This window comes from Somniosus microcephalus, chromosome 11 (assembly GCF_052327205.1).
Source record: "Somniosus microcephalus isolate GS21.2 chromosome 11, FLI_Smic_1.0, whole genome shotgun sequence".
Lineage (NCBI taxonomy): Eukaryota > Metazoa > Chordata > Chondrichthyes > Squaliformes > Somniosidae > Somniosus > Somniosus microcephalus.
The window spans coordinates 229029342-229042231 of NC_140997.1; the positions used below are offsets into that span (position 1 = coordinate 229029342).

Below are 12890 nucleotides of genomic sequence, written 5' to 3' on the forward strand. Positions count from 1 at the left end.
TACTAGGCACTTGGTCTAAGCGTTAAACAAAGCTTTAATCAACTGTTTTACAACATGGAGGTCTCATTGTGTCCTTCACTAGTTCCTGTTAAGAATGTCCTGAGCAAGCTGGGCCCGTGCCCGAGTATTTATACTCTCCCTGGACAGCGCCACCCGCAGGCCGCTCAGTATTATTTCATAAGTCTTTCTTTCATGAATGACTGATTCATGTCAGGTGGAACAACCAAAATCGGAGAAGCGCAAGAGGTCAGATTTGGAGGAGCGCAAAGAACTCGGAGGGTTGCAGGGCTGGAGGAGCGAGGGACGAGGCCTTGAAAACAAGGATGAGAATTTTAAAACTGAGGCATTGTCGGATCGGGAGCCAATGCAGTTCAACGGGCACAGGGGCGAAGGGTGAACGGGACTTGGTGCAAGTTAGGATACAGGCAGCGGAGTTTTGGATGAGTTCAAGTTTGCGGAGGGTGAAAGAAGGGAGGCTGGTCAGGGGAGCGTTGGGAATCATCAAGTCTAGAGGGAACAAAGGCATGGATGTGGGTTTCAGCAGCAGATGAGCTGAGGCGGGGCGGAGTCGGGCGATGTGACGGAGGTGGAATTGGGCGGTCTTGGTGATGGTGTGGATATGTGGTCGGAAGCTCATCTCAGGGTCTGGTTCAGCCTCAGACAGTTGTCAGGGAGAGGGATGGAGTCGGTGGCGAGGGAGCGGAGTTGGTGGCGGGGACATAGAAACATAGAAGATAGGAGCAGGAGTAGGCCATTCGGCCCATCGAGCCTGCTCTGCCATTCAATGAGATCATGGCTGATCATCCAAATTCAGTACCCTGTCCCTGCCTTCTCCCCATAAATATTGGCCAGGACACCGGGGATAACTCCCCTGCTCTTCTTCGAAATAGTGCCGTGGGATTTTTTACGTCCACCTGAGAGAGCAGACGGGGCTTCGGTTTAACATCTCATCCGAAAGACGGCACCTCAGACAGTGCAGCACTCCCTCAGTACTGCACTGGAGTGTCAGCCTAGATTTTTGTGCTCAAGTCTCTGGAGTGGGACTTGAACCCACAACCTTCTGACTCAGAGGAGAGAGTGCTACCTACTGAGCTACGGCTGGCAATGGCTTTGGTCTTCCCAATACTTAGTTGGAGGAAATTTCTGCTCATTCCTCCGAGAGCAGATCGTGCACAGTAGCAAAGGCACGAGGAGCAAATTGGCCTGGCTCCATGTTGACAATGTCCATGATTGAAATATCAGTAAACGATTTCTCTTTTCCAAAATCAGTTTGAAAATTAGGAGTGGGAGTCTGTAATTCAGAACGGAGGTGCAAAATCCTCAACCAAAAAAGGTGAGAGTGTTCAGAACCAGGGGGGCGTAACCTTAGAATTCGAGCCGGGCCGTTCAGGGGTGATGTCAGGAGGCACTTCTTCACACAAAGGGTGGTGGGAATCTGCAACTCTCTTCCCCACAAAAAGCTGTCGAGAGGCTGAGGGGGACCAGTTGAAAACTTCAAAACCGAGATCGATAAGATTTTTGTTAGGCAAGGGTATAAAGGGTTACAGAACCAAGGTGGGCAGATGTTGTTAAGATGCTGAATGGCGGAACAGGCTCGAGGGGACTAACTCCTTTGCCTAATTTTCTAAAAACGCTTAGGCCCAGTTCTAAGCTGAGGCTATAGACCAGTTTATCCATCGTTGCTCTTCGGCCAGATGTGCGGATTACTCCAGAATGGTTTTTGTTTTGTTCCTCCACCCCCCCGCTGACGGTGCTGGCTCATGCTCCAGTGTAGTCGCTATGGCCTAGTCGCCGTTTAGAGGCCCTGAACTCACTTTGCCTGCCTTTGATCACAAGCCTGCTGTGATTGGTTTAGTTTCCCCCCCCCCCCACAATTAGAATTGAATCTGAATGTATAATTTAATTTTCGAAAGAATATACTCATAAATGTGCATGGAATTTTTAAAAAATCACTTCACAAATCAGAGAAGGCATCACTCACTCTTGATATCCCACCCTCCCCCTACTTCTTTCATGCCTTGCAACTTTCTTTCCCACTTCTCAGATGCTTTTTTCTCTCACTCCGTACTCTTCCTTTCCATTTTTATTTTAAACACTTGCCTCAATAGACAATTCACATCCACACGCACAGTTCAAAGAGACAGAGACACTGACTGAACGAGGCAGGCAGTGGAATGGATGCACTCGGGAGATTCCCAGGAGACCTCAGACCTACTGAATTTAATTAGACTCTTATTAATGGCAATTGACTGCGATTCACCAGGGCCAGGCAATACACACGTCACTCAATGGTAGTCAGTGGATACCAAAAAACCGAGCCGGAGGTTTTTTTTGTGCCAGTGCTCACGCCAGGAGCGTCTTAAAGGGGGAGAGCGCGGGGTGGGGGGGTGAGAAGCAGAGAGGGTTAGGGAGGAGATTCCAGAGCTTAGGGCCTCAGCGGCTGAAGGCACGGCCGCCAATGGTGAAGCGATTTAAATCGGGGATGCGCAAGAGGACAGAATTGGAGGAGCGCAGAGATCTCGGAGGGTTGAAGGGCTGGAGGAGGTTACAGAGATAGGGAGGGGGAGAAGCCGTAAAAATAAAACTGAGAATTTTAAAAGCAAAGCATTGCCGGACCATAAGTAACCATGAAAAGCCAGCGAAGGGGTACAGGATAAATGGGTATATCAGTTTCTGGAGAGAGAAGGGACTGTGGGATATGGGGAGAAGTTGGGTAGGTAGGGATGATCTATTGAAAAAGGGATAGGCTACTTGGAGTGAATGGCCTTCTCCCGTTTGTAATAACCTTATGGTCAGTGATTCAGCCTGGCTGCCTCTGTTCAGATGGATGTTACAAGGTTGTAATGAGAAGACAGCAGAGCTCCAATTCTGGATAGATGAGAGGTGAAGTACGTTGAAGGCCCTTCTTTATCTGAAGCCATCTTGAGGGTTCGCCACTCGTTATGTAATCTATTTTTCCAATTTATTCCAAGTCTGCAGTGTTAGGCGATGCGAAAATAGCCAACTTTCGTGTCCTTTTTGCACCAACATTCTACTTGCAAGAGGCTTGCTCCGTTCAGCCACAACCTTTCCCCTTCTCAAGCTCCGGAGAGCTCGCTTACACGTCTGACTACTGCACTTGCTGCAAATTAGGAGCCCTGGGATTGTACATTAACGAGTTCCAGAGCGAGTCAACGCTTCACATCTCCTTACATGGAGGGGGGGGGGGGGGGCGCGCCGTGGGGCTGACGGGAATCGCAACTGAAAGCAGGCTGAAGCTTTAGTGCAACAAGCACCAATCTCCTGCCAATGCAGCTCACGTTTAGAGGAACAGAAAAGTTCATGCCGTCAATGTGGAATGTTTTATTTATTATTTTCTGACTAAGGGCGGTCTGCATCTTCATCTCATATATTGAAGGAGGCTTTCTGGAACGCAGGAACAGGAGGAGCCCATTCAGCCCCTCCATTCTATTCCGCCATTCAATGAAATCATGGCTGATCTGTAACCCAACCTTTATTTAAAATTCATTCATGGGATGTGGGCGTCGCTGGCAAGGCCGGCATTTATTGCCCATCCCTAATTGTCCTCGAAAAGGTGGTGGTGAGCCACTATATACAACTGAGTGTCTTGCTCGGCCATTTCAGAGGGCAGTTAAGAGTCAACATTGCTGTGGGTCTGGAGTCCCCATATAGGCCAGACCGGGTAAGGACTGTAGATTTCCTTCCCTGAAGGACATTAGTGAACCAGATGGGTTTTTACGACAATCCGATAGTTTCATGGTCACCATTACTGACACGAGCGTTTTTATCCCAGATTTATTTAATTAACTGAATTTAAATTCCCCCAGCTGTCGTGGTGGGATTTGAACTCGTGTCTCCGGATCATTAGCCCTGAGTGACAACGGGCAAATAGGAACGCTCACCATCGATCTGCCAATAGTGGGCCTGTGAGGGGAGCGGAAGAATTATTCTGCAGTCAATCCTTCTTTTCCTTTGCCCTCCTGTCCTCGTTGCGCGGGACCCAGCGGTACCGACGCCCTGTGGCCATACTTCATGCGTAGGCCTCGACAGTGAGCATCGCCATCTTGGGACAGGTGTTCCCAGCTCTGGTCGCATGTATTCCCGGAGGTTTCATCGCATGACCTCCTTCCTCCAACTGCCCCGCGAAGCATTCTCCCCCCCCTCCCCATTTCCAATAAATAAAAGCATCAAAAGAACATTTTTTTTTAAAACACACCACTTTTGTTATGCTCCGATAATTTTTCTCCTGGGTTGCTCACAGCATTGTCCTGGAGATCAGAGCAAACTGCAAAGGTTGGCAAACTTACTTAGGACCAGGAGGAGGCCATTCAGCCCCTCGAACCTGCTCCACCATTCTATTACATCATGGCTGATCTGTACCTCAACTCCATTTTCCCACCTTAGCTCCATGTCCCCTGATACCCTTTCCCAACAAAAATCCATCGATCTCAGTCTTGAAAGCTGCAATTGTCCCCCAGCATCCACAGCCTTTTAAGGCAGAGTGTTCCAGACTTCCACTACCCTTTGTGTGAAGCAGTGTTTCCCGATTTCCTTCCTAAATGGCCTGGCTCTAATGTTAAGATGATGTCCCCTTGTTATTGATACCCCCACCATATCTACTGACGTAATAAAACTCACTACGCACTTGGTTTGAGTATAAAGCAAGGCTTTAATCAACTTGTTTCAGAACATGGAAGTCTAGTTGTACTTCACTAGTTCCTTGTCTTACAAAATGTCCCTGGAAAGCTGGGGCCCACGCCCGAGTATTTATACTCCTTGGACGGCGCCACCAGCTGGCCGTCCAGCATTATTTCATGAGTAGTTTCTTGATGAATGATGAGATTTATAACATCTACTCTATCACGGTGGCATAGTGGTTAGCACTGTTGCCTCACAGCGCCAGGGACCCGGGTTCGAATCCGGCCTACGGGTGACTGTCTGTGTGGAATTTGCACATTCTCCCCGTGTTTGCGTGGGTTTTCTCCGGGCGCTCCGGTTTCCTCCCACAGTCCAAAGATGTGCGGGTTAGGTTGATTGGCTATGATAAATTGACCCTTAGTGTTAGGGGGGATTAAATACGTGGGGTTATGGGGATAGGGTGGGATATGTGTTGGTGTAGGGGTTACGGGGATCGGGTGGGATATGTGTCGGTGCAGGCTCGATGGGCCGAAATGGCCTCTATCTGCACTGTGGGGTTTCTGTGATCTGTGATTTGTGAAATCCTTTGAACATTTTAAAACACCTCGATCTGATCTCCCCTCAATATCCTATACTCCAGGAAATACAAGCCCAGTCTGTGCAACCTGTCCTCATAATTTAACTCCTTTTAGCCCCGGGGTATCATTCTGGTGAATCTGTGCTGCACTCCCTCCAAGGCCAATCTACCCTTTCTGAGGTGCGGTGCCCACAACTGAACACATTGTTCCAGATGAGGTCCAACCAGCGCTCTATATACGTGCAGCATAACTTCCCTTCGTATTCCATAAGTTAAGATAACGTCATTAGCTGACACCAAAATTGCCTTCTAAAAGCTTGGGGGGTGGTGGTGAGAAGATGTCATTTGACGCTGGTCCCATTGCATCTTTGAAAATACGTCAAGCGGCAGCATCACGGGAGCTTAGCTGAGCACACGGGCAGTACATGACATCACAGCGACGACAGCGCACAAGGACCAAGCTTAGGAAGAGGCTGGCCGGACCCATTTCCCCCCTCGGCGACCTCAGACTCACCTCCTCAGCAGCAGTTTCGGGTGGTTTTTGCTCTCCAGGTTCTTCTCAATCAGGTCCGAAAGGAGTTGCTTGAGGACGCCAGTGGCGTATTCCATCTCCCCCTGGAGGGCTGTCATGATCAGCGACGCCACGTTGCCTCGGTCGCGCATCGAAAAGCTTCGCTGAGCCTCCAGGGTGCGGATGAAGGTCAGCAGGAAGACCTTCTTGTTGAGCAGCTGCCCGAAGAGCGTGAGGGCCTTTTCCACGTTTGCCGTCACCTTGGAAAATGCAAAAAAAAAAACACGTGCTACAGTGAGCTGCTAAAACACTCAAGACAGATGAACATGTAGCCTCAACAAATGGTTTTTTAAAAATTACTAATTCTAGGATGTGGGTGTTGGACATCCTGAAGAGTTGTATGTTGGGCATCTTGGGGAGTTAAGGATTAATAATCAAACTTTCCAATATAAACAGGACCCCACCTGACTCCCCAAAGCCTTTCCACCATCTACAAGGCACAAGTCAGGAGTGTGATGGAATACTCTCCACTTGCCTGGGATAAGTGCAGCTCCAACAACACTCAGGAAGCTCGACACCATCCAGGACAAAGCAGCCCGCTTGATTGGCACCCCATCCACCACCTTAAACATTCACTCCCTCCACCACCGGCGCACCGTGGCTGCAGTGTGCACCATCTACAAGATGCACTGCAGCAACTCGCCAAGGCTTCTTCGGCAGCACCTCCTAAACCCGCGACCTCTTCTACCTAGAAAGACAAGGGCAGCAAACGATTGGGAACACCTGCAAGTTCCCCTCCAAGTCACACACCATCCTGACTTAGAAATATATCGTCGTTCCTTCCTTGTCGCTGGGACAAAATCCTGGCACCTTCACCACAAGGACTGCAGCGATTCAAGACGGCGGCTCACCACCACCTTCTCAAGGGCAATTAGAGATGGCCAATAAATGCTGAGCTTGCCAGCGACGCCCACATCCCATGAACGAATAAAAAATAGGATGGCTTTGAAATGACTGAGAGGAAAGCTTGGTCTGTCTTCTACTTTTAGTGTCTGAGGTGTTATATACGAGAAGTGCCTGTGCAAGGAAATACGTGACAGTAATGACATCAACCGTGAGTGATTAAAGTGTAACTTTAGGGGCTAAGTTAATAAACATAGGTAGAGCGATCCATTAGCTATAGTATAGAAAGATGACGGTTGATAAAGCCTGTTCTTCAAAGAGGTTGGGAACAGTTGGGTCAGGAAGTCTTGTTCAAGGGAAATAGCTTTGCAGTAAACAAATACAACGGTTTACATGAATAGTTTGTCTTCAAAGCATTTGGGAATAGATACATCATGAGGTCTTATCTGTGACATGTACCTTTGATGTGGGCAAAATACAGGAAACTTTCGATTTACCGGCACCTAAATAACCGGAAATCTCGGTTAACCGGCAAAATTCAGGAGTAGGTTCAGGTAACTTTTATTACTTGCCTTCCTCCATTTGTTGCTGTGCAAGGGTGTGGCTGCAGCTGTTGCTACGCTACAGAGACGCTTGCAACTTGTGGCCATTGTTCTGAAGCAACAGGGTTTGTTGCTTTATACGGAGCTCTCAGCTCCGTATCTTTTACTATAGCTTTCGGTTATCCAGAATTTTTGATGAACCGGCACCACGTCGGTCCCGTCTGTGCCGGATAAAAAAAAGTTTCCTGTATAGTGCAGAGAGCTCGAAAGATACAGAAACCGAAAAGCTGCTCTCTCTGTATACAGTTCGGCCAATCACAGTGCTGAATATCAATAAAGTCTGTCCCTATACTCCACCATCAAGTGCCTTGTGCTTACTCGAAATGTATTGTTGTGAATGAGAGAAGGAAGGAGGTTGAATTTGAACAGCAGGCGGCGCTGGCAAGGCCAACATTTATTGCCCATCCCTAGTTGCCCTGAAAATGTGGTGATACAACTGAGCGGCTTCACTAGGCCACTTCAGAGAGCAGTTAAGTGTCAACCACATTGGTGTGGGACTGGAGTCACATATAGGCCCAGACGGGGTAAGGACAGCAGGTTTCCTGCCCTAATGGATATTCGTGAACCAGTTGGAATTTTTTTTTTTATAAACGACAATCCGACAGATTCATGGTCACTTTTACAGTGTGGGTGTGGAGAGGATGTTTCCTCTTGTGGGAGAATCTAGAACTAGGGGTCACTGTTTAAAAATAAGGGGTCGCCCATTTAAGACAGATATGAGGAGACATTTTTTCTCACAGAGGGTCGTGAGTCTTTGGAACTCTTCCTCAGAGGGCGGTGGAAGCAGAATCTTTGAATATTTTTAAGACAGGGGTAGATAGATTCTTGATAAGCAAGGGGGTGAAAGGTTATTGGGGGTAGGTGGGAATGTGGAGTAATCGGATCAGCCGTGATCTTATTGAATGGCGGAGCAGGCTCGAGGGGCCGAGTGGCTGACTCCTGCTCCTAATTCATATGTTCGTATGTACTGATTACAGTTTTTTATCTCCAGATTTTTTCTGAATTGAATTCAAATTCTCATTCTGGCATGGTGGGATTTGTACTCACGTTCTCTGGAATTATTACCCCATGCATTACTAGACTACATTACTAGTCTAGTAATGTAACCACTAATACAAAAAGAAAATACTGCAGATGCTGGAAATCTGAAATAAAAACAGAAAATGCTGGAGATACTCAGCAGGTCAGGCAGCATCTGTGAAGAGAGAAACAGAGTTAACGTTTCAGGTCGATGACCCTTCGTCAGAACTGGAACAAAGCAGGAAAAGGAACAGATTTTTAAGCAAGTGTAGGGGCTGGGAAAGGGGGGAGGGGATGAAAGAACAAAAGGGAAGGTCTGTGATAGGATAGAAGGCAGGAGAGGTTAAGAGACATTAAGAGATATTCAAGGCGAGAGGAGATGGTAATGGGACAGGTTAAGAAACAAAGGATGGCTCTAGATGAAGTGTAAATTGTGCCGGCAGAGTGAAGGACAGCTGCCCTGTGGGAGGGAAGAAAAAAAGACACGGACAAAAAGTGTGGATAAAAAATATATATATGATAGGGGCCGAGGTTATGATCTGAAATTGTTGAACTCGATATTGAGTCCAGAAGGCTGTAAAGTGCCTAATCGAAAGATGAGGTGCTGTTCCTCGAGCTTACGCTGAGCTTCCATGGAACAATGCAAGAGGCTGAGGACGGTGAGGCCTGAGTGGGCGTGGAGCAGTGAATTAAAGTGACAGGCGACCGGAAGCTCGGGGTCCCCCTTACGGCCTACACTACCATACCCACGCAGATGTGCGGTGCTGTGTGAAGTCCCCGTCAAACTATTATTAAAAAGTGTGGAACATGTGTTCATGGGGGACATATACTGCACTGTAATAGTCTCCCAACTTCGCCGTGTTCATTCCTGGGACCTCAAAACCTCTCGAACTCCATATCATACTCAGTCTTCCCCTCCTATAGCAGTGGAACTCACAGTACAAACATATCATAGAATCTTACAGCACAGAAGGAGGCCATTCAGCCCATCGTTTCGGTGCCGGCTCTTTGAAAGAACTCTCCAATTAGTCCCACTCTTACCCCATGGCCCTGCAAATTTTTTCAAGTATTTATCCAATTCCCTTTTGAAAGTTACAATTGAATCTGCTTCCACCATATCTAGAGGACTAGAATACAAGGGGGTAGAAGTTATGCTGCAGCTGTACAAAACCCTGGTTAGACCACACCTGGAGCACTGGGAGCAGTTCTGGGCACCACACCGTAGGAAGGGTATATTGGCCTTGGAGGGAGTGCAGCGTAGGTTTACCAGAATGATACCCGGACTCCAGGGGTCAAATTACAAGGAGAGATTACACAAATTAGGGTTGTATTCCCTAGAATTTAGAAGGTTAAGGGGCGATCTGATCAAAGTTGTCAAGATATTAAGGGGAACAGATAGGGTAGATAGAGGAAAAGCTACTTCCGCTGGTTGGGGATTCTAGGACTAGGGGGCAGTCTAAAAATTAGAGCCAGACCTTTCAGGAATGAAATTAGGAAACACTTCTACACACAAAGGGTGGTAGAAGTTTGGAACTCTCTTCCGCAAACGGCAATTGATGCTAAGTCAATTGTTAATTTCAAATCTGAGATTGATAGCTTTCTCTTAACTAGTATTAAGGGATAAGGGCCAAAGGTGGGGATATGGAGTTAGGTCACAGATCAGCCAAGATCTCATTGAATGGCGGAACAGGCTCGAGGGGCTGAATGGCCTCCTCCTGCTCCTATGTTCCACCACCCTTTCAGGCAGCACATTCCAGATCAGAACAGCTCGCTACGTTAAAGATAAAATTCTCATCTTCCCACTGGTCACGGGTAGCCTGCTTCCTTCCACCATTGCTCCTCGGCAGGCTTGTTGCTCTGTGTGCTGTTGGGCCTTCATTCACAGCCTGTCTATGGAATGTTGGCTGGTATTTTCTCTCCTTTTCTTACCATCCAGCACAAAGCGAATGTTGTTAAAGGGCTGGAGTTACCTCGGCTTCCATACAGGCCCAAATAAAACACAACTACTTAACAGAACAAAAGGCTAACTGCTGCGGTTGCTGGAAAGCTGAAATAAAAACAGAAAACGCTGGAAATGCTCAGCAGGTCAGTTCGCGCACGCACGCTCCTCCACATGAGCTGTTGGACAGTATTCCTTTCGACAATTTACTACAAAAGCCCAGAATTGACTGCAGATGATGACTGAAATTAATTGAAAGATGACAACTTGGAAACCTGTGACTTTCAATCCCATCCTTAAAGAGGAGTTTCCCTTGTGGAAAGGACGAGGAACGTAGGAACAAGAGTGGGCCATTCAGCCCCTCGAGCCTGTACCGCCATTCAGTGAGATCATGGCTGATCTGTATCACACCTTGAGTATTGTGTGCAGTTTTGGTCGCCTTATCTGAGGAAGAATGTTCTTGCCATAGAGAGAGTGCAGCGAAGATTCACCAGACTGATACCTGGGATGGCAGGAATGACGTATGAGGAGAGATTGGGTCGATTAGGCTTATATTTGCTAGAGTTTAGAAGAATGAGAGGGGATCTCATTGAAACTTATAAAATTCTGACAGGACTAGACAGGCTAGATGCAGGAAGGATGTTCCCGATGGCGGGGGGAGTCCAGAACCAGGGGTCACAGTCTAAGGATAAGGGGTAAGCCATTTAGGACTGAGATGAGGAGGAATTTCTTCACCCAGAGAGTGGTGAACCTGTGGAATTCTCTACCACACAAGGCAGTTGAGGCCAATTCATTAAATATATTCAAGAAGGAGTTGGATATATTTCTTAAGGCTAACGGGATCAAGGGATATGGGGAGAAAGCAGGGACCGGGTACTGAATTTGGATGATCAGCCATGATCTCATTAAATGGCGGAACAGGCTCGAGGGGCTGAATGGCCTACTCCTGCTCCTATCTTCTATGTTTCTATCTTAACTCCATCCATCCGCCTCGGCTCCACAGCCCTTTACACCCTTGTTCTGGCAAAAATCTACCAATCTCAGAGTTAAAATTAATTGAGCTAGGGTCTACTGCGTTTTGTGGGAGAGAGTTCCACGCGTCTACCACCCTTTGCATGAAGAAGTGTGGAACTTGCCAACAAGAGTTTGGGTAATGGGCACTGCCGTTAGACCTATGATGGCTTTACCATAACTCGAAGCACTTAATAATAAGTGAGCTTGAAACTTTTACTCATTCCACACAAGGGCAGCAGGCGCATGGGAACACCACCACCTCCAAGTCACACACCATCCTGACTTAGAAGTATATCGGCCGTTCCTTCATCGGCGCTGAGTCAAAATCCTGGAACTCCCTCCCTAACAGCATGGTGGGAGCACCTTCACCACACGGACTGCAGCGGTTCAAGAAGGTGGCTCACCACCACCTTCTCAAGGGCAATTAGGGATGGGCAATAAAAATGCCGGCCTTGCCAGCGACCCCCATGACATGAATCAGTCATTCATGAAAGAAAGACTTATGAAATAATACTGAGCGACCTGCGGGTGGCGCTGTCCATGGAGAGTATAAATACTTGGGCACGGGCCCAGCTTGCACAGGACATTCTCAACAGGAACTAGTGAAGGACACAACTAGACTTCCATGTTGTAAAACAGTTGATTAAAGCTTTGTTTAACGCTTAGACCAAGTGCCTAGTAGTTTTCTTACGTCACCCCACATCCCGAGAATGAATTAAAAAAAACCACTGCACAAAGTTCAAGGAAGAGCCTCTGCTGCCTTGTCGCACCAGGCTATCCTGATAACACACTGGCCCAGTGTCGACGTCTTACATCACAACTCCTTCTTCATGATGGAATCCTGGTGGAGGGACAAAGCCCACAGTATGGGACACCACCAAGGCTGAAGAGAGTAGGAGAGGAGAGATAAATCAGAGAAATAGCGGCGAGGTGACACTGAGATTGGGCACTTCTAGAAGGAAGGGGAGACCTGAGGCGGGGGAGGTAAGGAGTCCCACCGTTTTCAGGTCCTGGGAAAGAAGAATGAGTTACTGTGCGAGGAGTCTGAATTTCAACCACAATGAGGGCGCAGGGTCGGGGCGGATCTGTACCTCCATCTCCTTGAGCACTGGGTGATCCTCTATCCCTGGGAAAAGGACCCTCATGGCGTACGTCCGGTAATCGAGGAACGGGATCCCGGCACCGTCCAGGTCACTGGTGAGCTCGTGGATATCGGTCTGCAGCTCGGCAAAAGCTGAAAGAGAGAAATGGGCAACGTGAGAGAGAACCATATAGAATGATACAGCACAGAAGGAGGCCGTTCAGCCCCATCGTGCCTGTGCCGGCTCTTTGAAAGAGCGATCCAATTAGTCCCACACCGCCCCCACCCCACCCCCCTGCTCTTTCCCCATAGCCCTGCCAATTTTTCCATTTTAAGTATTTAACCAACTGAATCTGCTTCCTCCACCTTTTAGGCAGTGCGTTCAGATCACAACAACTTGCTGTGTAAAAAAAATTGCTTCTTATCTCCCATCTGGCTCTTTTGCCAATGACCTTTTTTTTATTTGTTCATGGGACGTGGGCAAGGCCAGCATTTATTGCCCATCCCTAATTGCCCTTGAGGTGGTACTGAGCCACCTTCTTGAACCGCTGCAGTAGTGGCTCGCTGGGCCATTTCAGAGGGCAGTTAAGAATCAACCACATTGC

At 48.0% G+C, this 12890-nt stretch overlaps 1 protein-coding gene across 1 annotated transcript in view; it reads right to left on the reverse strand.

Annotated features, from left to right (window-relative positions):
- The window catches only part of LOC147111318 (plexin-A1-like), a 616616-nt gene that overhangs the window by 59857 nt on the left and 543869 nt on the right, over positions 1-12890 (reverse strand). The window contains exons 21-22 of the mRNA XM_086002083.1: positions 12296-12438; positions 5730-5986 (exon numbers count right to left, since the gene is read on the reverse strand). Coding sequence (XP_085858209.1) covers positions 5730-5986; positions 12296-12438 — 400 coding nt within the window. The remainder of the gene's footprint in view (positions 1-5729; positions 5987-12295; positions 12439-12890) is intronic.